Source organism: Crinia signifera, chromosome 7 (assembly GCF_055691185.1).
Source record: "Crinia signifera chromosome 7, ASM5569118v1, whole genome shotgun sequence".
In the NCBI taxonomy this organism is placed as follows: Eukaryota; Metazoa; Chordata; class Amphibia; order Anura; family Myobatrachidae; genus Crinia; species Crinia signifera.
The window spans coordinates 50,301,124-50,323,891 of NC_139223.1; the positions used below are offsets into that span (position 1 = coordinate 50,301,124).

At 45.2% G+C, this 22,768-nt stretch overlaps 1 protein-coding gene across 3 annotated transcripts in view; it reads left to right on the forward strand.

Annotated features, from left to right (window-relative positions):
- LOC146020156 (hexosaminidase D-like) overlaps window positions 1-22,768 on the forward strand; it is a 60,507-nt gene that overhangs the window by 18,739 nt on the left and 19,000 nt on the right. For all 3 annotated transcript variants that reach the window (XM_083153041.1, XM_083153039.1, XM_083153040.1), the window contains exons 2-3: window positions 5,983-6,073; window positions 13,593-13,848. In XM_083153041.1, the coding sequence (XP_083009167.1) occupies window positions 5,985-6,073; window positions 13,593-13,848 (345 nt within the window). In that variant the 5' untranslated portion in view covers window positions 5,983-5,984. The remainder of the gene's footprint in view (window positions 1-5,982; window positions 6,074-13,592; window positions 13,849-22,768) is intronic.

A 22,768-nucleotide genomic window follows, 5' to 3' on the forward strand; every position in this document is an offset into this window, starting at 1 on the left:
TCTCTGCTATGTAACAGCACTTTGCAGTAGCACAAGAACAGCAGGCTGGTTCACCTCTCCAACCTCTGACACGGGCAGCAGTTATCCCTGTTTCCTTGCATTTTGCCTCATTTTCATTTGCAGTGGTCCCCAAACTCAAGGCACCTTGACATTCCAGGTTTTAAGGGTATCTATGGTTGAGCACAGGTGGTTAATAAGTTGACAGAGGTACTAATTAGGTAATCTGTGCCCAAGCATTGATATCATACTGTGTAAACATGGACTGTTAGGGGGCATTGAGGACCAAATCTATTGCGGTGTTTGTATCTGTGTTTAGTTCTTTTTAGAACCCTCAAACATGACCCCCTTCCAAAAATAATTTGTTCCTTGTCTCGTCTCCCCCCCTCAAATTTTGGGAATAGAGGGTAATTCAGACCTGATTGCACGGCTGCCAATTTGCACTGTGGTCGATTTGTTGATACACCGTGCATGCATATGGCCCGCAATGTGTGTGTGTGTTTGTGTGTGTGTGTGTGTGTGTGTGTGCAATGCTGGCCAGCAATGAAATCCTACTACTTTTTTTATCGCTGGCCTTTCAAAAGGTGATTGACAAGGTGTGGGCATCTGGGGGTGGTAACCGGACATTTTTTGGGATTACCAAGAAAACCGCTAGGTGTGCCAGAAATACTAGGAGTGTCAGGGAGAATGCAGAGTGCCCAGGCGTTTTAGGGGAGGGTGTGACGTCAGCAATAGGACGGATATGCCGGTTTTTATCGCAGCCGCGAGTAAGTCCAGGGCTACTTTGAGTCTGCTATGACTTGTGCCCAGTTAAAAATCTTTCGATGGTGAGCGTCTTGCAAAGGGTTTTGGATATATTTGCACGCCTGCAAATAGATTCGCAGTCGCACACATCTATTTGCACAGTGATCACATTAATCCATAAGGTCGGATGTTGTCGTTAACAATAATGAGTGCACAACCTAGACCAGTGTTTTTCAACCACTGTGCCGTGGCACACCAGTGTGTCTTGAGCTGTTCTCAAGTGTGCCCCCAGATCTAGAGATGCCCAAACCAGTTTACAGCCACCACCAGTTCAAGTGCTGTACCTCTAATGACTTCACCTCTCCTGCTCTTCCATTGATAATAGGTGTCCCCCAACATTTTATTCTTGGCCCTCTTCTTCTCTATCTCTACATGTCCTCTCTGTGTGAGCTTATTTGCTCACTTAACTTCCACTACCACCTCTATGCTGATAATACTAAAATCTACCGATCCTTTCCTGATCTCTCTCCCTCTATCCTCACTCATATCTCCAACTGTCTCTCTGCTGTCTACTCTTGGATGACCCAGCACTTTTTTAGACTTAAAATATTAAAGACTAAGCTGACCTCTTCCCACCCTCCTGCATAAAACCTGACAATCTCTCAACCTAACCTGTCTAAGCTCACTTCTTCGCCTTCTGTGTCACCCCAGTCTGTCTAACCCTCCCCTTTAGAATGTAAGCTCTCACGAGCAGGGCCCTCTCTCCTTATGTGCCTTTCTTAGAATATATAAACCTTTGCCACCCTGATAATTGCTTCAGTGTCCTGTCCCCTATCCATATTAACCATGTACTTGTCCTAAACTGTCTTGTACTGTAATTTGTTATGTGTTTTGGATTATAACTATGCTCTGTAAAGCGCTGCGGAATCTGTGTGCGCTATATAAGAAACTGTTAATAAATAAATAAATAAATAAGTGTTATTTACTGGTCTCTTCTTTTCGTTTAAAGGGCCAATGTATTTTAATTGGGTTACCTGTGGGGACCAGTGTGATTGTATTTTATATGGGGGGCAATAGGTTTGTTTTTTTTCCTGTGGGGGCCAATGTGTTTTGCCCTGTGGGGATCTCATGGTGTGCCTTGGCAATTTTAAAATATTATTTAGTGTGCCGCAAGGTAAAAAGGTTGAAAATCACTGACCTAGACGATATAGTGAACAATATTGCTCAAAAGATCCTTTCTGAGCGAGAGCTTTCACTATATCCTCTAGTGCAGGGGTGGCCAAACCGAAGGGTTGCCTACTTTTATAGTCTCCTCTCCGGGAGAATTGCATGGGGAGGGGCCTGATATCGCAGGCTTGCCTTCCCTCCCGGAATTGCCGGGAGGCTCCCGAAAATTGGGTCCCCCTCCCGGCCCCCCGTGAAGGTCGGCAATCCTCCCGCTTTTGCCTGGCAGCCCCCGTACCCCCCTTTCTTACCGCACTAATTACCGTTTTTTTCACGTGTGCGAGGTTAGGGGCAGGACTAAAATGACGCAAATTGCGTCATTTTGCACCATTTTAGCCCTGCCCCCTGCTCGCGGACCCGCGAATCGCGGCATTTGCCTGGATTGGGCGAGGGGCTTTCAGTCATCAGCCCTGTCCCCGCCCCCTGACATGAAGATTTAGCACCGCCCCTCCGCAAAAAGCCTTAAAATTTCAGTTTTTAAATTCTGCGTCGTGTTATTTAAATGGGGGGGGGGACACGGACCCTGGACCCTATTTCCTGGACCCAATTTCCTGGACCATCCCAACCAATCCGGGAGGGTAGGCAACCCTGCCAAACCGGTCCTCGAGATCTACCAATTGTCCACGTTTCCAGATCACCTAGCTGGTGCACAGCTGTAGTCATTTCTAACTGTCACATGATCAAACCTGTTGCATTCATTCCTACTATAGATCCACAGGTAGCCTGATACACATGAACTGTTGGTAGATCTTGAAGACCGGTTTGGACAGCCCTGATCTAGTGTGTATGGAGCTTTAGGTATGAGGAAGGGGGGGGGGGGGGGGACAAGCCAGGTGCTGCCTAACCAGAATGACTGGTCGGGCTCCTCTAATTGGTATCTATCTTGATGATTAGCCCTCCCCAAACTTAAAACTATCATGAACTGTACCTTCTTATTTTTTTAAATAAATATAGATAAAGTTTTAGGCTGATATTCAATTACCCAGGGTAGCCTCTGGCTTTATAGGAGGCTATTAAATTAGAATCGACCCCAGCACACATTCCTATTTATTTATACACTTATTGCACTCGTATACACTCAGTGGCTCCTTTATTACGTGGAGTACACCTTTCATTAACGCAAATATTTTGTCATGCAATTCCACTGCATAAAAACATGCAGACTTGGTCAAGAGGTTCAGTTGTTGTTCAAGAGAAATGACAGAATAATAAATATTTCGGACAAATGCCCAAAACAAAAAAGGAATGTGATCTAAGGTTTATCCCAGTGCTAATTGCTGGCTATAATCCCTGTGGTACAGCAAAATTTGTTTCAACTTAATAGCCTTTTTTTATGCTCAAAAAAACCTGATTAATATGTGGAGACTCAATGATTATCCATAATCTGCGTAATTAGTAAGTCGGTACTTGTGTATTTTCACAGCGCCCAATTAGCATACGTACGCTACCATAGTGAAATCGTATCGCATGTCACGTTATAGTGCCATGCGATGCGTGCAATGCGATTTCAGCAGTTAATATGTTACGGTACTTATGTAGTAACTGGGCTGCCGATTTCTAAATCGGGTCGGATCGGGAGATCGCATCGCATCGCATGCGACCATGCGATTCGATGCGATGCGATGCGATGACCCGATTTTTCCATAGGAATCAATGTTAAAATGGACTGAGTCCATTTTAACATGGAATTCAATGGGAAAAATGGGTCCTTTTCATACCCCTACTATCCAAGTGGGCATGGAGTTGGATATAAACCTGTGGCGAGCGTAGCGAGCCACCGAGCCCCGCGAGGGGACGAATAACGTCCCCTCGCGGGGCTCGCTTCGCTCGCCACGCTTCGGGCTCGGTGGCTCGCTACGCTCGCCACAGGTTTATATCCAACTCCATGCCCACTTGGATAGTAGGGGTATGAAAAGGACCCATTTTTCCATAGGAATCATTTTAACATTGATTCCTATGGAAAAATCGGGTCATCGCATCCGATATCGGATGCGATGCGATGCGATGCGATGCGATATCGCATCGCATCGCATCTGATTGTATGCCTTAACTTAAGGCATACAATCAAAAAATCGGCAGCCCAGTTACTACATAAGTACCTATGTTACTTCTATATTGGTGTCTGTTACGCATTTAGCGTAACTGTGGTTTCAGAATTAGCGTAGGTCAGGGCTATTTTTGTGCAGGCTCCAGCAGGAACTGAGGCCCTTATTCTAGTTCACTCTTTCAGACAAAATATTTCTTAGACGGACAAAACCATGTGCACTGCAGGTGAGGCAGGTGTTACTTGTGCAGAGATAATTAGATTTGGGTGGGGTTTTACACCTACCTCACCTGCAGTGCACATGGTTTTGTCTATCTAAGAAATATTTTGTCAGAAAGAGTGAACTAGAATAAGGGCCTCAGTTCCTGCTGGAGCCTGCACAAAAATAGCCCTGGCGTAGGTAACGTAAATTGCTTAGTCAGTCAGAGGTATTATTCCCGCTCCCTGTCAGAATCAGTCTAAGGTGAATTGCTGACAGGAATGGCAGCATCACTCAGGCCTGCAGGAGAATTGCCGGAAATGGCTGTACCTGTGAGAAATATGTTCAGCTTGCCTAAGACCGAGGAGGAGGCTGTCCTCTTCTTTCAGCGCCATCATCTGCTGCCGCTGACACAGAACTGTACTAACAGGCACCCTATGCGGTTGTCAGTGAAAGAGTCAGAAGGTGAGCCTAAGAGCCATTGGTTTCCAGGGTGCAACTTATCCTTCCTCACCTTGATTAGATTTATATATTCCCGGGCAGAGGAGCTCACATCAATAGATTATTGTGAGCGACAGCTGCAATTATCAAATAAAACTGTGGTCCTGTATAATCGATGGATGCAGGAGGCCTGCACCATGGACCTTATGGCGCAGCCCCAGCAGCGTATCGGTGGTCCTGCGCAGATTGTTGAGGTCGATGAGAGTTTATTTGTGAAGCGAAAGAGTAATGTCGGCCGTACTTTGCCTCAGCAATGGATTTTTGGCGGCATTTCTCGTGAAAGTGGTCAGTGCTTTGTTACTGTGGTGCCAAAACGGGATGCCACCACTCTGATTGCGGCCATAAATGATTACATCAAGCCGGGCACAACTATTTATTCAAATTGCTTGCGGGCCTACAGTACAGACCAGTTGGAGCAGGCTGGATATCATCAAGCAAGAGTTAACCACAGGTATAACTTTGTCGAAACACACAGAACATTGAGCGCCTGTGAGGCTCTTGCAAATCGCGCAACAAGCGCCAAAGAGGCACAGCACGTCACCATTTGCAATAATACTTGCAGTTCATGTGGCGTAAAACTTTGGGTGCTGATAATTCATTTGAGCGCATCCTTCAAGCACTTCCTTCACGCTCCTTCCAAAGGCAGAGTGACTGTTTTATGCTCTTTTTTTGTTCATGATTTTTACTCATTAATGTTGTTATGTTGTAACTTGATTCATTGCTATTATTGTCATTATTTATTGTAATGAATGTGATCAATTTATTCAATATGCTATTTCATTATTATTTATTAAGTAAATTACATGTCGTCACATGTCGTCATTACTGTGTCAGATGTATGATATTGCAGGTGTGAATGTGTTCCTAAAGCACCCCCACTATCCACGTCATCCCGAAGTGTGGCGAGCGGACGCATTACACGTCCTCCCGACCAACCTTTCATACCCCCACTATCCATGTCAGTGTGGAGTTGATTTTATATAGTGTGGCGAGCGCAGCGAGCCACCGAGCCTGAAGAGCAGCGAGCCCTGCGAGGGGACGCGGAATACATGTAAAGTAATCCACGTCTCCTCACGTCGCATTACATTACAACAAAAATACTGACGAGTGAAAACTGCCCAGATCATAATTACCCATCCTAAAGCAGAAATAAGAGCCGTCTTGCTCTTTGAGCAGATTGTATTGCTGTCACACTTTATTTATTGTATCGGTTGCAGCAGTGGGGTTGTGTTTCATCTGATATTTACTGTTCCATTGTGTCTCATCTCTGTAGTGATGGTTTCACAAAAGAGGATCCACTTGCTGCGCTTGGGAGTGCTGGTCATAGTTGTCCTGGCTGTAATAAAGTATATCTCTAAGAGCAGGTAAGTTTGCTGACATGGAACGCTGGGCGTCAGGCTCTGTGCCACACCTGCACTAAGCATAAATCCAGTAGAAAACTAGAAGAACTAAGGGAAATTAATTGAAAATGTTAAAAAGGAAGCAGCTACTTTCTCTTTAGATCAGTGGTCCTCAGGACCTCAAACAGTTCATGTGTTCCTCGTCATCCAGCAGGTGTACAGGTGTTGTCATTACTCACTGACCTTTATTATTATTATTATAAAAAATTTCCCCCAAAAAATATTTTGATTACATTCTCGTATTAAAAGAAAGATACAAAATACATATATGCAAGGGAATATCCTAAAAAATATAAAGAGACTAACATAATCAAATGTGTATATATTAGAATATATGCTACTTAAAGAAAAGAACAAAAAAAAAAAAATTCCCAGCATGCATGAGAAAAAATGGCTGCAAATGGATGTTGAACAAAAAGTTAAACCCCCGCCTGTCCATCATGCCCTCATTACCATGAGAACACCCTGCGTTCTCATGGGAATGCCCATGGAACGCTGGGTGTTACCATATAGTAATGAAGCTGCCCGGCGCCCCCCGCCCGCAGTGTAGGGTGCATGCACCCGGAAAACAGAATGTTCGCCATGGCTGTACGCACCCTGTGTATGCACATGTGCAGAAATGCACACAGACCGACCGTCGGAGGGGCTGCGAACATATTCTGGTTGCGAAGCGACCGGAATAGGTTCCCTTGTTCTGACTTCTTACAAAGTGTTTGTGTTTCTGAAACCCTCTGCGGCATAGTGAAATGTGTAGCATGAGGCTACCATGAGATGCCATTATATTCTGCTGAGCAATGACACTTGTGAACACTGACGTCAGTGTTGTAATGTGAGCTTTTGTCGGCAACTGTTGGACACGCAAACTTAACTCCCATCTAAACAAGACCTTAGCCTGGGATTAAGTCAGTAAAGGAACTCCTGGCCGGCCCACTTCGCTACCTTCACTATACCACTGGGGAAAGCTGCTTACTCTTAGAAAATTACTGGGCGTAGCTGAGACTCTGCTTCTTATCTCCTATTGAACACAGTCTTTGATGTTTTTTTATCTTAGGAAAAAGGTTCTTTTTGTCCAATAACAAAAAATAGAACAGCTGATTACGGTGAAGTACTGCAGAATGAATTGATTTATATTGCTTATACTATGGCATACTATGACATTGTAAATGTAATGTTCTAATCATATTTCCCTATAGACTCAGGATGTCATGGAGGCTCCCAAATAGTGGGCGGCTCTACCGCATCGGGGTGCGCATGCTATGGATAGTGTGGGCTTGTACACCCCTTCTGCAGCCCAAACCTGTACCGAGGAGTCATCAGCTGATTTATGCGATGAGATCCGCAGACCATATGCCTGATACAGAGGAGCATGTGATGCTGATGTTGGCAAAGCTGAGGGATTACTTGCTACTTCGCACTCACATGGGCATTTCAGGGAGAAGTCTGTATGGTGATTGCAAAAAAGACATGTGATGATCGTGTTAGGAAGCTGGATGCCAGAATGTTTGAGGAGCCAATGTTGCGATTCAGGGGTGCATTGATGGTGGAGTGATCAGAACCACCATGGCAGTTGGGCAGATATGCTAAGTGGATGGTGCTAGGATTGTTATATCTGTTGCTTGGAAGCACTGATGACGCTTCTGCTTCCAGGACCCATTCGTGCACGCTCAAAATATGTCCTATGCATGTGCACACAACATCCATACTTTATTTATTACCATATATATAGCAGTTTTGTAGCCCGGCACTCGTGCCAACAGGAAAGGTGGCGATGTTAGCTTGCCCGGGTGCCCGCACAGAGAGCCGTGGGACTCTCAGATACAAACAATGAAGGAGAACGTCACTCCGGGGCTTGTGAATAACAAGAGTTTTAATTCAGCGTTATGTCAACGCGTTTCGGGTATAACCCGTCGTCAGGACATATATATATATATATATATATATATATATATATATATATAGCACACATATTCTTCAGCGATTTACTGAGAATAGTTGCACAGCCCCTGCCCCAGTGGAGTTTACAATCTATATTCCCTACCACATGTACACGCACACACAGACATTCTTGGGTTAAGTTATTAGCCTACCAGTATATTTTTGGGTTGTGGGAGGAAATTGGAGTACCCAGAGGAAACCCATGCAAGTACGAGGAGAACATACAAACTCCGCACAGTTAGGGCCATGGTGGAAATCGCACCCATAAGTGCTGTGAGGCAGTAATGCTAACCACTACACTGTCCACTTTGCACATCAGGGTGACTGACATCCAACCAGTCCTGAATGAGCGCCCTGATGCAGTGCTATGGAACACCCTGTGGGCTGCATCTGTGTATGTGTCTTTCCCCTGGCATCATATGACGTGCTGAGAGCCCTTGCGGTAAATGTACTAATATAGGAGTTCTATTGAAGATGGGAGGTTGCCCATAGCAACCAATCAGATTTTACTATCATTTATTTAGAACCTCTAGAAGATAATAGACATAGGGCAAGATTCTCTAAGCTTCAAAAGTGATAAAATGGAGAGTGATAAACAGCCAGCCAATCAGCTTTTACCTGTCATGTCACAGATTGTGTTTTTTTTAAATGTCAGGCAGGAGCTGATTGGCTGGCTGTTTATCACTCTCTATTTTATCACCTTTGAAGCTTAGCGAATCTGATTGGTTGCCTATAGCAACATCCCATATTTAATAGAACTCCCTTCTTAGTAAATAAGCCCCCATGGGTACAGCAATGTGTTTTTTTTTTATTGTGGCTTGCAACTTTCATAGAGATGATTAAATGGCTGCTCAGCTGGGTATGTGTCATTGTGATGTCCTAATGACCATATCCCGCTCAGCTATCCAACTGATGGCTTTCCAAGCAGAACAATAATACAGAATCATGGCAATCAGGGGCAAACGCAGGATTTTCAGAAGGGGGTTTCCAGGGGGCGGAGCAAAGCACGGAGATGGACACTTAGGTGACCCAGTATATGCCGGGTCAATTAAAGTATAATAGATAGACCAAATGTATATAAATAATAATAATAATAATAATAATAATAAAATATATATATATATATATATATATATTTAGCAGCAGTGTATACCCCTGGGCATAGCAATGTATTGGGGCACCTACCGATCCTCCAGCGGTAGGGGTGGTGGAAGCTTTGATGTCCCGCGGGTGGTAGGGGGTATTATATCAACCGCTCAGCATGTAGGGCCTGGATCAGTAATTTTCACTAATTACCCCTTTACTGCACAGATGGTGGGAGATGGGGTGGGAGAAGGGGGCATTGGGCTGAATGAAGGGGTCCTGATACATAACTTCCAGGGTGGTAGAGAATGTTTAATATGCAGAGGAGGGGTGTATAGTGGAGTGAGCTTATTATTCAGAAATTTCTGGTGGGAGGACAGCTTGCTTGACTGCAGATATCTCCACTTTCCGGAAATAGATTTCTTAGCTTTTAATGGAATTAAAAACTAGAGAATCCCAACTACCAAATGGTACTGGGTACTAGGGAATCAGAGTTCAGGAGGCAGAGCAATCTGCCAACGAGTATATAAAACTACATACCAGGGGCGAAATGTAATAGGGTGCGATTTTTTAGACTAAAAAAAAATCGCACCAAATCGCACCTTTAAAAATCGCATTTTTTGCCGCGAATTCGCATATGTAATGAGATGCAAATTAGCGGCAAAAAAATGCGATTTGCCGCGATTTGCCGCGATTTTTAGTCATGAAAATGTGCGCATTTTCAGTCATGAAAATGTGCGCATTTTTATAAATGCGCTTTTGTGCAAAAAAAAAAAAGTTAAAAAAAAAACGGCGTGGGGTCCCCCCTCCTAAGCATAACCAGCCCCGGGCTCATTGAGCCGGACCTGGTTCCAAAAATACGGGGGACAAAAAATCTGGGGGTCCCCCGTATTTTGAAACCAGCACCGGGCTCCAACAGCCCGCGGTGTCATGCCACAGCCGGGGGACACTTTTTATACAAGGTCCCCCGGCCAAAACATGAGCACCGTGGCTGGTCAGCCTTGGACGGGGTACCTGGAGGAGTGGGGACCCCCCCAATAAAGGGGTCCCCCCCCCCCAGGCTTCACCCGTCCAGGGCTGAAGCCCGGGGCTGTCACCGGCGTCCGTGGCCAGTGGACGCCGGCCTGATAGGGTTAAATCCATCATACATATCATTACATTGCTTTTTACCGGCGAACTACAAGTGCCAGCAGACCTCCCCCGCATGCTGGGACTTGGAGAACCACAAGTCCCAGCATGCAGGGCATTAATGGGCCCGCTGGGACTTGTAGTCCACCTGTAAAAAGAATGTTTATAAAAAACACACACACAGAGAAGTACAAGTTTATTACACACACACACCTCAATTTTACACCAGCGTTACTTACCATTCCTGGATCCAGCGCTGGTCTGGCTGCTTTACAGCCGGCTCCCCCCGCACTGACAGGCAGCGGGGAGAACCGCTTTCTCCGTTGCCTGTCACCGGCTTTCTCCGTAGCTTCTGTAGCTCTGTCCCAGTGCTACAGAGGCTGAGAGCGTGATTGGCTGAGCTACAGTATGCGTCTCCATGGAGACGCATAGCTCAGTCCTGATTGGCTGAGCTATGCGTCTCCATGGAGACGCATACTGTAGCTCAGCCAATCACGCTCTCAGCCTCTGTAGCACTGGGACAGAGCTACAGAAGCTACGGAGAAAGCCGGTGACAGGCAACGGAGAAAGCGGTTCTCCCCGCTGCCTGTCAGTGCGGGGGGAGCCGGCTGTAAAGCAGCCAGACCAGCGCTGGATCCAGGAATGGTAAGTAACGCTGGTGTAAAATTGAGGTGTGTGTGTGTAATAAACTTGTACTTCTCTGTGTGTGTGTTTTTTATAAACATTATTTTTACAGGTGGACTACAAGTCCCAGCGGGCCCATTAATGCCCTGCATGCTGGGACTTGTGGTTCTCCAAGTCCCAGCATGCGGGGGAGGTCTGCTGGCACTTGTAGTTCGCCGGTAAAAAGCAATGTAATGATATGTATGATGGATTTAACCCTATCAGGCCGGCGTCCACTGGCCACGGACGCCGGTGACAGCCCCGGGCTTCAGCCCTGGACGGGTGAAGCCTGGGGGGGGGGGACCCCTTTATTGGGGGGGTCCCCACTCCTCCAGGTACCCCGTCCAAGGCTGACCAGCCACGGTGCTCATGTTTTGGCCGGGGGACCTTGTATAAAAAGTGTCCCCCGGCTGTGGCATGACACCGCGGGCTGTTGGAGCCCGGTGCTGGTTTCAAAATACGGGGGACCCCCAGATTTTTTGTCCCCCGTATTTTTGGAACCAGGACCGGTCCAAGAGTCCGGGGCTGGTTTCAGAAATACGGGGGACCCCTATGCTTTTTGTTCCCCCGTATTTTTGGAACCAGGTCCGGCTCAATGAGCCCGGGGCTGGTTATGCTTAGGAGGGGGGACCCCACGCCGTTTTTTTTTTTATAAAAACACTTTTACACATTTTTATTAACAGAACCATGCACAGATCTCAATGATCTGTGCATGGTTCTGTCAAATTCGCCTGTCAGAACCTGGTCTATTTTTTTTGCGATTTTTGGTAACATTGACCAAAAATCGCACCCTATTACATTTGCGAGTTGTATACTTTATAATGGGAAAACATCTGGATGCGAATTGAAATGTGACTAAAAATCGCACTTCTAAAAGTGCGATTTCGCGGTAAAAAGTGCGATTTTTTACCGCGATTTTCAACCTATTAAATGTGCGATTTTCGGAAAATGTGCGATTTCGGCCGTTTTTGACCAAAAATCGCACATGTCTAAAAAATCGCACTCTATTACATTTCGCCCCAGGTGTGTGGAGCTGGAGCAGTAACCAGCTGCTGGAAGCCTGATATCTCTGGTTCTGGGAACAATAGAGACAAGCTACTAGTGTCCATCAAAGGAGGAGAGTCCCAGCTTTTGGAATATATCCTCAGAAAAACTCTATGGCTAGTATTCAATGAGAAAAATTTGCTGTGATTTCTGGAGAGTTTGTGCTTTTCACGCGGTGGAGAGAGGTTTTTTTTCTCCAAAGGCGAACCACCCTATTCAATGTGAAATATTCTCCGTCTTTCTAAGTGATTCTCGCCGTCTCTCTCCGTGTAGAAATTCTCCATCTTTTGATGGAGAGCAGGAATGTGAACTTTTAAACTAAAAGGGTGTTTTTTTTAAATTTGGTGTCAAAAAATCAGGTTTTTTTTCTGTGAAGGGCCATGTTATTTTTATTCATGTGCCTATAGCACATGAATATATATTTAATTTTAAAAAAAATATTTTTTTACATTTTTTTTTTTTTTTTTTTACACAGTGCAGCCAGCAGGGGGCCGGAGCGCTCGAGCCGCTCATTAGATATTCATATATTCACTGCACCCGATGCACGTTCGGGTACAGTGAATACTGGGTCCCCCGCTGGCTATAGGGGGGGCAGCCTGTGCTGCCTGGGTCCAGGGGAGCCCTGCTCCCCTCCCCATATCCCCTGCAGCAGCCAAGAGAGACTTTAATCTCTCTTGGCTGCTACGTCCCCCGGCTCCCTGACAGCTCCCTGCCGCGGACGCTCGTCCGCTGCAGGGGTTAAGACTCGCCGCGAGTGGCGGCGAGTCTTTAACACGTTGAATAGGGGGAGCAGGAGGCTCCGGAACACGGAGAGTGCATGGCGAGAGAAAAAATCTCTCGCCATGCACGGAGAAAATTTCACATTGAATACTGCCCTATGTCAGAAAAAACCTGAAATATCTGACTGGGAATAGCAATTAACAGGCTTGGATGGGGAACACTCGTTTGAAGTCAGATATCTCCGGTTCCCCAGGGCCGATTTTTAAAATTCTTATACCCATGGAAAGAGGGGACCCTCAGCTTTCAGACTAGGGCCCTTAGATTCCTGGGGGGGGTTTCTGGGTACTCAGAAACCCCCCCTGCGTGCGCTACTGGCAATCATTACAATAGTCGCTTAGAATACATTTTACAGTCCAATAACTTAAACATTTTGCATTTTTTATATATATGTTATGTCAAATGTTTTCTTTTATGTTTTTTCTTTTATGTTCTTTTATAATATACTTGGGATTTATGTTGTATAAATGATGATTGTAGTAGCATTAACAAAATAAACCCAACCCAAAACTGTATAAAACTAAACAGCTGTCTGGTGTTGAATTCAAATGTACAAGGTCCAATCTCTGTACAGATATTGTTATCAAATGGCTACAACTACGGTGGTTGTGGCCATTTGGCAACATCAGCCCGACCATTACCATCTAGTGGTGAAATTGGGGTAGTGTAACCACGAGAAAAATCTATTCTCTTACAGTACAAAGGCAATAAGGGGTTTAGCAATGTTTAGGCCTCACTTGCATAAACAATGATTCATCCACACATGTCTAAGCGGGACCTTGTAAATGCTGAAGTGTTTTAGAAGAGTCCCTGTTCTAAGAGTGCATAACCTAATTTCCATGTATGTCTTAAGTCCTCCTCAGATCATAAAGCCTGTTACATTAGAGAAACGTAATGACTTTTTCTGGGGGGAGAAAGAAGACTCTAGAGTAGACCCGATCATCAAGGATCTTGCACCCGAGCCGCCCCATGAGGATGAAGCGGTCGCTCTGCCGAAGAAAAAAAAAAAGACGAAGACCGGTGCAGCCAAAGAGTTTAATCATGTTCAGATGAAATTAGTCCACCTGGATCTTAAAGGAGCTCCTGCAAAGGTTTCCTACTATGAGCAGGTAAGTGGATTGGAACAATGACAATCTTAATACAAACTGTTTGCATATATTGTTATCAATTTGGCCCATATAACACTTGAGTGTTTTTATGCTTTTTTCATATTAATGACCTAAAAGTTTTGAAATTTTTTTTTTTATATGAACGGAAAGTATCAACATATGATTTATATATTTTATTTATTAACAGTTTCTTATACACAGTAGGACAGGGAATTCAGTTGATATTGTTTTACCTTCAGCATTGTCAGATTGAAAAGGTGTGGCCAGCTTATTTGAAGGGGTGTGGTAGAGACTGGTGCCTGCCATATTATATAGAGCGGTGCAGTGACTTTCACATAATGCAGGAAGCATTGCAGTGTGCGCCATATTATACAAGGAGTATTGCAGTGTCCGCCATATTATACAAGGAGTATTGCAGTGTCCGCCATTGATTGCATAACAGTGCTCACCATATAATGCCCCCACTGGGGACACCTCTCGGATACCAGTGCCAGAGCAGTTGTGTTTGCAGTTTAACCTTTGCACCATCCTTGAGCCGCTCACAGACTGGCAGCTAAACATTTTGAATTTGTTGCCATCCACCAGCCACTCACGTTTTATGGATTGTCAGCTAATCAGCTAATCAGCAGCTGTGGCGTGATGCTCCATGATTGGCTGCCAGTCCGCAAGACGAGATTTGGTGATGACTCATTGACGGAACCAAATTCAAAAGGACTCTTCGTTTGGTGGACTGCAAGTCAATTGACTAGAGGATGCCACCAAGTTTAAACTGCTGCCGCATCTTACCTGATGCAGGGAGCCAATGCTCAATCACAGATGTATCCCTGTTTGAAGAGAGGAGCTGCAATTGGTGAGAAGCAATTGGGAAGAGGGGCTAGGTGGTAAAAATGAAGTAGTTAGTGAGAGGTGCAAGGGGTGGGGAAGGGAAGCAGGCAGTGAGAGGTGTATGCAGTGGAGCAGTGAGAGTTGTAGGCAATGAAGGAGGGAAGTAGACAGTGGAAGAGGAAGCCGTTATGCCCAGCATTAACGTCTCTCCTTATCGGCGTCTCCTCTGACCTGCGCATTTTAAAAAATCCTACCCCCCCCCCGGCCAGCTGGACTGGGCATGTGCGGGATCTCGCTACTCACGCCATTCATACATTCGCCCTGCATATCGGCACTGCTATCATTTAGATAGCAGCATCGATATGAACAGGTGCGCACACCAGCTCCTTCCTACATGGGGAGAAGCGGTATCAGTGCACATAATGTGCGCTGATACCCCTTCTCCCCCATAGCGCACTGTCATACATCTGCCCCAGTGAGATGTGCAGGTGGTGAGAGAGGGAAGCACGGATTTGGGAGGCGAGAGGCAGGCAGTGAGAAAGGGAAGCTGGGAGTAAGTGAGTGAATGTGGTTAGGACAGGCAGTGAGAAGATACAGGGTATAAGAGTGGAAAGCAGGCAGTGAGAAGTGCAGGGAGTGAGCGAGGGAAGTAGGCAAGGAGTAAGGGAGGGAGTCTGAATGTGGGTGGGATGTAGGCTGTGAGAGATGTAGGAGATGAGTGATTTAGGTAAACAAATAGAGGTAGGTGCAGGGGAAGACAGAAGGAAAAATGCAGCAGGGAGTGTGGGAAGGAATTAGGGAGTGCAAGAGGGAAGCAGGCAGTGAGGTGCAGTGGATGAGAGAGGGAGGTAAGCAGGGAGTGGACAAGGGAAGCAGGCAGTGAGACTTGTATCGGATGAGAGAGGGAAGGAGGATGGCAGGAAGTGTGGGATGGAAGTGGGCATTGAGTTGCAAGGGATGAGAGAGGGCATGGAATGTGACAGGTAAGCAGGCAATGAAAGGTCTAGGGGTGAGAGAACAAAGCTGGAGCGAAATGTGCAGGTGATGAGAGAGGGAAGGAGGCAGGCAGGGAGTGTCTGAGGTAAGCATGGAATTTTGTGCAGGGATTGAGAGGTAAGAAGATGCTCCAAAAGGTAATAGAGATTGAGTTTCATGGAGGTAAGTAAAGGAGAGCATGTTCCCCAGGGAGCAAGAGGGCTAGCTAAAATGAAGGGGTAATTTGTTCAATTCAAATTCCTATCCCCACACACAATTTAGGGTGGCATGATTCACAAAAGCTTGAGAACCCCTGCCATAAACCATTTTACTTTGGTTTATTTATTCAGCTTGCTATAATGCTATTACTAATGTGTGATAATAGCAAGTGACTACCATGGCAACCAGCATTACTTGGCAAATAAGGTAGTGAGCAGAGAGGCGTTTGAATGATCCTATGAGCTTTGTCTGTGTACTGTAAAATCTCAACACACACACACACACACACACACACACACACACACACACACACACACACACACTGCCTGGCCTCCTATGACGCACTTTGTTTTGGTGCAACTCCCAGATGCATTTCTAGATGGTATTGCGGTTTTAAATATAAGATAACATCACTGTATTCTTTAATTTACATATATAAAAAAAAATCACAGAAAAAAATAAATGCTAAATTAATTATCTGAAATTGTGAGTCATGGGTCAGGGCGCGTGATTTTGGAATACCCATGTTTTACAACATGTATTTTATTTGATCACGGGATAGCAGTGTTGCCAGATTAAAACACGGTTGCGTTATACTTTTTTATTATTATTGTTTTAGAGCAGGGGTGGCCGGACTTTTACAACCCGGGATCTACTTTTTGTACATTTACATACCGGGGATCTACCGGCATTTCACCCTGTGTAAAATATACCCCTCCAAATGCAATACGTTATTTACACCTTATGCAACACGGAATTAGAGAAACCTCACATTACATTATGCCACACATGACACAGGGAATGTGCCTGAAATTCACATTCTGACACAGGGAATGTGCCCGAAATTCACATTCTGACACAGGGAATGTGCCCGAAATTCACATTCTGACACAGGGAATGTGCCCGAAATTCACATTCTGACACAGGGAATGTGCATGAAATTCACATTCTGACACAGGGAATGTGCATGAAATTCACATTCTGACACAGGGAATGTGCATGAAATTCACATTCTGACACAGGGAATGTGCATGAAATTCACATTCTGACACAGGGAATGTGCATGAAATTCACATTCTGACTCAGGGAATGTGCCCGAAATTCACGTCTTGATACTGGGAATGAGGCCGAAAATCACATTCTGACACAAGGAATGTGCCTGAAATTCACATGCTGACACAGGGAATGTGCCCAAAATTCACATTCTGACACAGGAAATGGGCACGAAATTCACATTCTGACACAGGGAATGAGGCCGAAAATCACATTCTGACACGGGGAATGGGCACGAAATTCACAATCTGACACAGGGAATGAGCCCGAAATTCACATTCTGACACAGGGAATGTGCCCGAAATTCACATTCTGACACAGGGAATGTGCCCGAAATTCACATTCTGACACAGGGAATGTGCCCGAAATTCACATTCTGACACAGGGAATGAGGCCGAAAATCACATTCTGACACGGGGAATGGGCACGAAATTCACAATCTGACACAGGGAATGAGCCCGAAATTCACAATCTGACACAAGGAATGCGCCCGATATTCACACTCTGAGACAGGGAATGAGGCCGAAAATCACATACTGACACAGGGAATGAGGCCGAAAATCACATTGTTACACAGGGAATGAGCCGCAATTCACATCCTGACACCATCACAGTGTGCTACACAGAATGATGCAAACTGCACATTGCGCCACACGGAATTAGCTAAAATTCACATTGTACCACACATTATGATGCAAACTCCAAATTTTACAATGAATGATGCAAAATTAGTTGATGCCAGCGGCGTAACTATAGCACCGCAGCCCCCGCGGGGGGGGCAGCTGTGCATGTGGGGGCGTCGGGGGCTGCGGTGCTATAGTTACACCCACCCCCCCACCCCCAAATCCCCCGCAGACTTACCTATCTCGCTGGTCCCGGCGGCTCCGTTCTTCTTCTCTGAAACTGTCTGCTGTATGGGGGCGGCCATTTTGTGGTGGTCCTCAGCAGAAGAAGAACGGAGCCGCCGGGACCAGCGCAATAGGTAAGGCTGAAGGGGATTGGGGGGGGGGGGGTTTGCATGGGCGGCAGGGGATTGGGGGTGCTCGGCGGGGGGGCGCCCAAAACTTAGTTACGCCACTGGTTGATGCGGTGGGAGGGAATAAGTTTTTCCAAAGGGTTTTGTTTCTACAGTATGTGTTGTTATGCTGTGGGAGGGGGAGGAGCTCTCTTTACAAATGTAAGTTCATCCAAGTTGCTGCCTGGAGTTTTGTGCCCCTAAAATATATATATATATATATATATATATATATATATATATATATATATATATTATTTTTTTTCAGGGGCACAAAACTCCATTACAGGCAGCAATTGGGATGAACTTACATCTGTAAAGAGAGCTCCTCCCCCTCCCACAGCATAACAACACATACTGTAGAAACAAAACCCTTTGGAAAAACTTATTCCCCACATGCACAGTGCACTAAGCTACCTGCCGCTGCTGAGCCTCCCTGCTGTCACTCACTGTGCGCACAGACTCCTGTCCCGCCGCAGCTGAGCCTCCAGTGTCGGCTGCTACATAACGCTCCCAGTCCTGCCGCCACTGAGCCTCCCTGCTCCCTGTCCTGCCACAGCGGGCTGAACATACATGCTGCTGAAGTCGGCTCCAACATTTGCTTCACTCTTCCAGTGCGCGGGTGACGTCACATGTGCACCCGCGCACTGCATGCCTGGGAACGCTGAAGCCTCTGTTCTGCCAGAGGCTTCAGCAGCTATGTGCTGCTGGGAATTTGATCGTGATCTACCCGCGGGACCTCCGCGATCGACGGGTAGATCGCGATCGACCTTTTGGCCACCCCTGTTTTAGAGGAATTGTATTTGTCCTAAATCCTCTCAACATAGGGGGTAATTCAGACCTGATTGCTGTTGTGCGAATTTGCAATCTGTTTGATTATGGAACAACTGCACATGTGTACAGATCGTAGCGCGCATGGTGCGAGCTAGAATAGCGACAGAAATAGCAAAAATATCTTATCACAATCCCCTCGAAATTTCACTAACAGCAATTCACAGTTTGAGGGTGGTAAACGAATGTTTACAGAGACTGTCATAAAAGCCGCAGTTTTAAAGGAAGGTTTGTGACATCAGCACTGCCTTGATCAGCCTGTATCTGCCACAGAGTTGTAGGATAGTCAGGCTTATCACCCACATTTGCAAATACTGGGAAAATAATTTAATAGTGAGTGAGTTGCAAATAGATTTGCAGTGAATAGTGATTAGCTATGGTTTTCGCAATTCACTTGCAGATTTGCACAGGGTGGGTTCCACTCTGTCTGTGTGGCGGCAAACTACTCGTAATATTCTTCAAATTTGCAGTTGAGCGATAAGATCTGAATCATGCCCATATTCCCATAGTATCAACACGTTTTCCGAAGTGTCAATAATAGTTTTCAAAGCAAACAGTGGGGCAGATGTATTAAGCCTGGCGAGGAGATAAAGTGGAGATAAAGCAGAAGGTGATAATGCACCAACCAATCAACTCTCAACTGTCATATTTCAAACACAGCTGATTGGCTGGTGAGTTATCTCCTTCCACTTCTTCTCTACTCCATGCTTAATACATCTGCCCTACTGTGCCTTGAGTCTGGATACATTAACTAGATCAGGCATCTCCAACCTCAGTCCTCAAGGCATTCTAAAGCTGGGCACTCGATAGTAGTTATATCTGCAGATCAATCGATCGGGCAGTGTGTTCTCCATGCGCGATGTCCGATCCGTTGGGATTGACATCACAAATGGGCACCGTCCAATGAGCTGTCAATCACCAGCTGGCTGTCGGCAGATTGCTGTACACACAGCACGATGTGCCGATATATCTGGCATTGGCTGTGCTGCACAGCCAACGCCATTCACAGATATATCACTCATACCCACACCTTTACAGTGCAGGTTTTAAAGATATCCAGGTGGTTCCACCCAGATGGCTAAAAACAAATAACCAGGGTACATTTATTAAATCAGCTGTGCTCAAGCATTTTATCCTTAGAATATCCTACCCCTAATCTACAAATCTAAAAAGTATTATAACCTAATAAAAAAAAAAATCTTATTTGCAAAAGCAGTTTTCTTTGATTTCTGACCATTTCCCCCTATATCCATATATCCATAAAAATAGTTACTCATTTCAAGAATATAAAATGTAGTTCGAGTCAGAGTTAATCATTACAGAGAGAAACTGGTCTATAAACTTCTTCTCCCACATATACAGGAGTATATAAATAACAGGAACTGTCATTACATCATTAACTGTCACTTCCAACTTATTTGTCTCATAGACCAAGTAAAGTTCTACATAAAAACATGGGATGGTTGAGAACTATTTCTCCTTTAATTAATGCTGCACTCAGCCCTACCACGTCAGCATAACTGGGAATAATTGCCTGGCATCATCCAATCTGGGGGACAATGCAGAGTTGTCTGTGGGTAAGAGGGGCTTGCACAGGAGTAGTCATTAAAGGTTAACTAAGCTGCACCCTCATCTAACCTCTTCCACGTCCACCAGGGATTATGAAGTGTATTTAGCTTTGTAGCCATACCCTTTGATTATATTTAGTTTTAGTTCTAACTAAACATAGTCTATTGTGCAATTATAGGCTATTGTGTTTTCATATTTAAATTAACATGGGTTGGGTATGAAATCCCAGCAGTCAGAATCCTGATGGGCAGGATGCCAGTAGCAGCTTCCTGACTGTCCAAATTTCTATGGATCCTGGTAAGCATTTCAACCAAAATAAAAATAAATTACATGGACATACAGGTTTCATTCGTTATGCTGTATTATTTAGGTGTTTCAAACATATTTCAAATGATACTTTTTTTCTCAAATATTTTAAGCCCAGAGGCCTGGGATTGGGTAGTAGTCTCAGTGTTCACAGTCCATCTGGGGAATTGTTCTGCCAACCTTCTGGGAGGGGGTTCTGTCACTCCGGGTCTACAGCAAGTGTCTCTGGTCTGAGATAGTCCACCCTGTCAAACATTCTAGAGTTGCGGGTGGTCAGGAACTCCCTGGTGCAAGTGCAGCACATTTTACATGTAAACCCTGTTTGCATACAGTTGGACAATACCACCAGGAATCACCAGGCAATGACAGAGGAGTCTTGCATCTTAATTTGGGCATAACTAGGAGTCTCAGCCATCCATTTTCCCTGGGTGGACAACTGGGAGGCAGACTTTATCAATTGCCACGTCGTCCGTCCCGGGGAATGGGAACTTCACCAAGAAGTCGTTCAAATAATTTTGGGGATGTCTGACATAGATCTCATGGACTCATAACTGAACAAATAAGCTTCCCAGGGTACAGAGCATATTTGAAGGATCCTGAGGCTGTCTACAAGGACACAATAACAGCACCTTGGTCCTTCCAATAAGGGAGCATGTTTCCACCTCAAATGTTGGCCATGGCAATTCAAATAATTTCAATGGGAAGGTCTCCCAGTCATATCCATATCTCCAGATGGATCTCATCGAGCATGATTTGCTGCCCCTCAGAGTATCCAAAATGAATTCCCATGCCACTTTTTTCTTCAGCGGGGTCTGCTTCATCGGGATGCAGTCATTTGTTCTACAGTATGATTGTCGACAGTCATTAGGTCTACACCATTAGGTCAACATGGAAAAATGTCGACATGGGCCTAGGTCAACATGATTCTAGGTCAAAATGCCATTAGTTCGACAGTGTCTAGGTCGACAGTCAAAAGGTCGACATGGGGGTTTTCACTGTTTTTTGAGCCGACATGTGCTGACAGGCAGTATTTCATGCCCTACCATCCACTAGGACGTGGTGGGAGAATAAAATAGTGTGCCGAGCGTAGTGAGGCACCAAGCCCGAAGCATGGCGAGTGATACGAGGGGATGCGGTGCACTTGAAACTTTTATGGAGTAAATGCTGAGGCTGTCGGGGTGTAAATGCTGAGGCTGTCAGGGGGGGGGGGGGGGGGGCATCTTTCAACAACCACCGTTAATTTTGTTCTTTTGATCTTCTGTTTCTAAAGGGTCTCTTGTCTGCTTTGTTTGTGTTTTTTTTTATTTTATTTTTAGATAAGATTGATCCCTTTTCCAGAGGTAGAGACTTCCTTCGGGGAGTACTGCATTTAGCCATCCCTGCATTCCTAAATCCTATTCCTCCATCAGATTTAAATGTAAATGTAGTTTTGGAAGCTCTTCAGAGGGCCTCTTTTGAACCTATTGAAGTTGTGGTGTTATGTTATCTTATGTTGAAGGTGGTGTTTTTCTCCTAACCAGCTTCTGCTGGATGCGTGTTGGAATTGACTGCCTTATCCTGTCAGGCTCCCATCATCATTTTTCATTTTGTCAGGATGGGCTTCCAATCTAAATAATCCTTTCTACATAAAATGGTTTCGAAGTTATATTTAAACCAGAACGTTGTTCTTCCAGCCTTCTTAGGGTCATCCCCCTCTCCTGGCTCTCTTACTTTAGGTCTTTTGGATGTCATACGTTCAGGATTTGTATATCGACTGTACATCTACCATTCAGCATACTGGTACTCTTTTGGTATTGTGGATGTGCCAAAACATGGTTGGCAAGACTCTTAAGTGCTCTGTTAGTATATGGTTTAATGCTACCATCTGGACTAATTGTACTTAATCATTTGGGTGACTTGGGAGGTTGCCACGGCACCTCAGTCCAAACTTACCAGTTCCATACCTTTTGGCTCCTGACAATAGTGATGCTAGTTTAGGGCATAAATGTTTTACATGCCGCTTTGCTGGATAACACTAACACTCCCCCTGAAGTAGTAGCGCAGCATCCTCAATATCGAATGGAAGATCAAACTGGATTTAAATACCTTACTCACAGTCCATTTGGGGGATTGTTCTTCTTCCTCTAT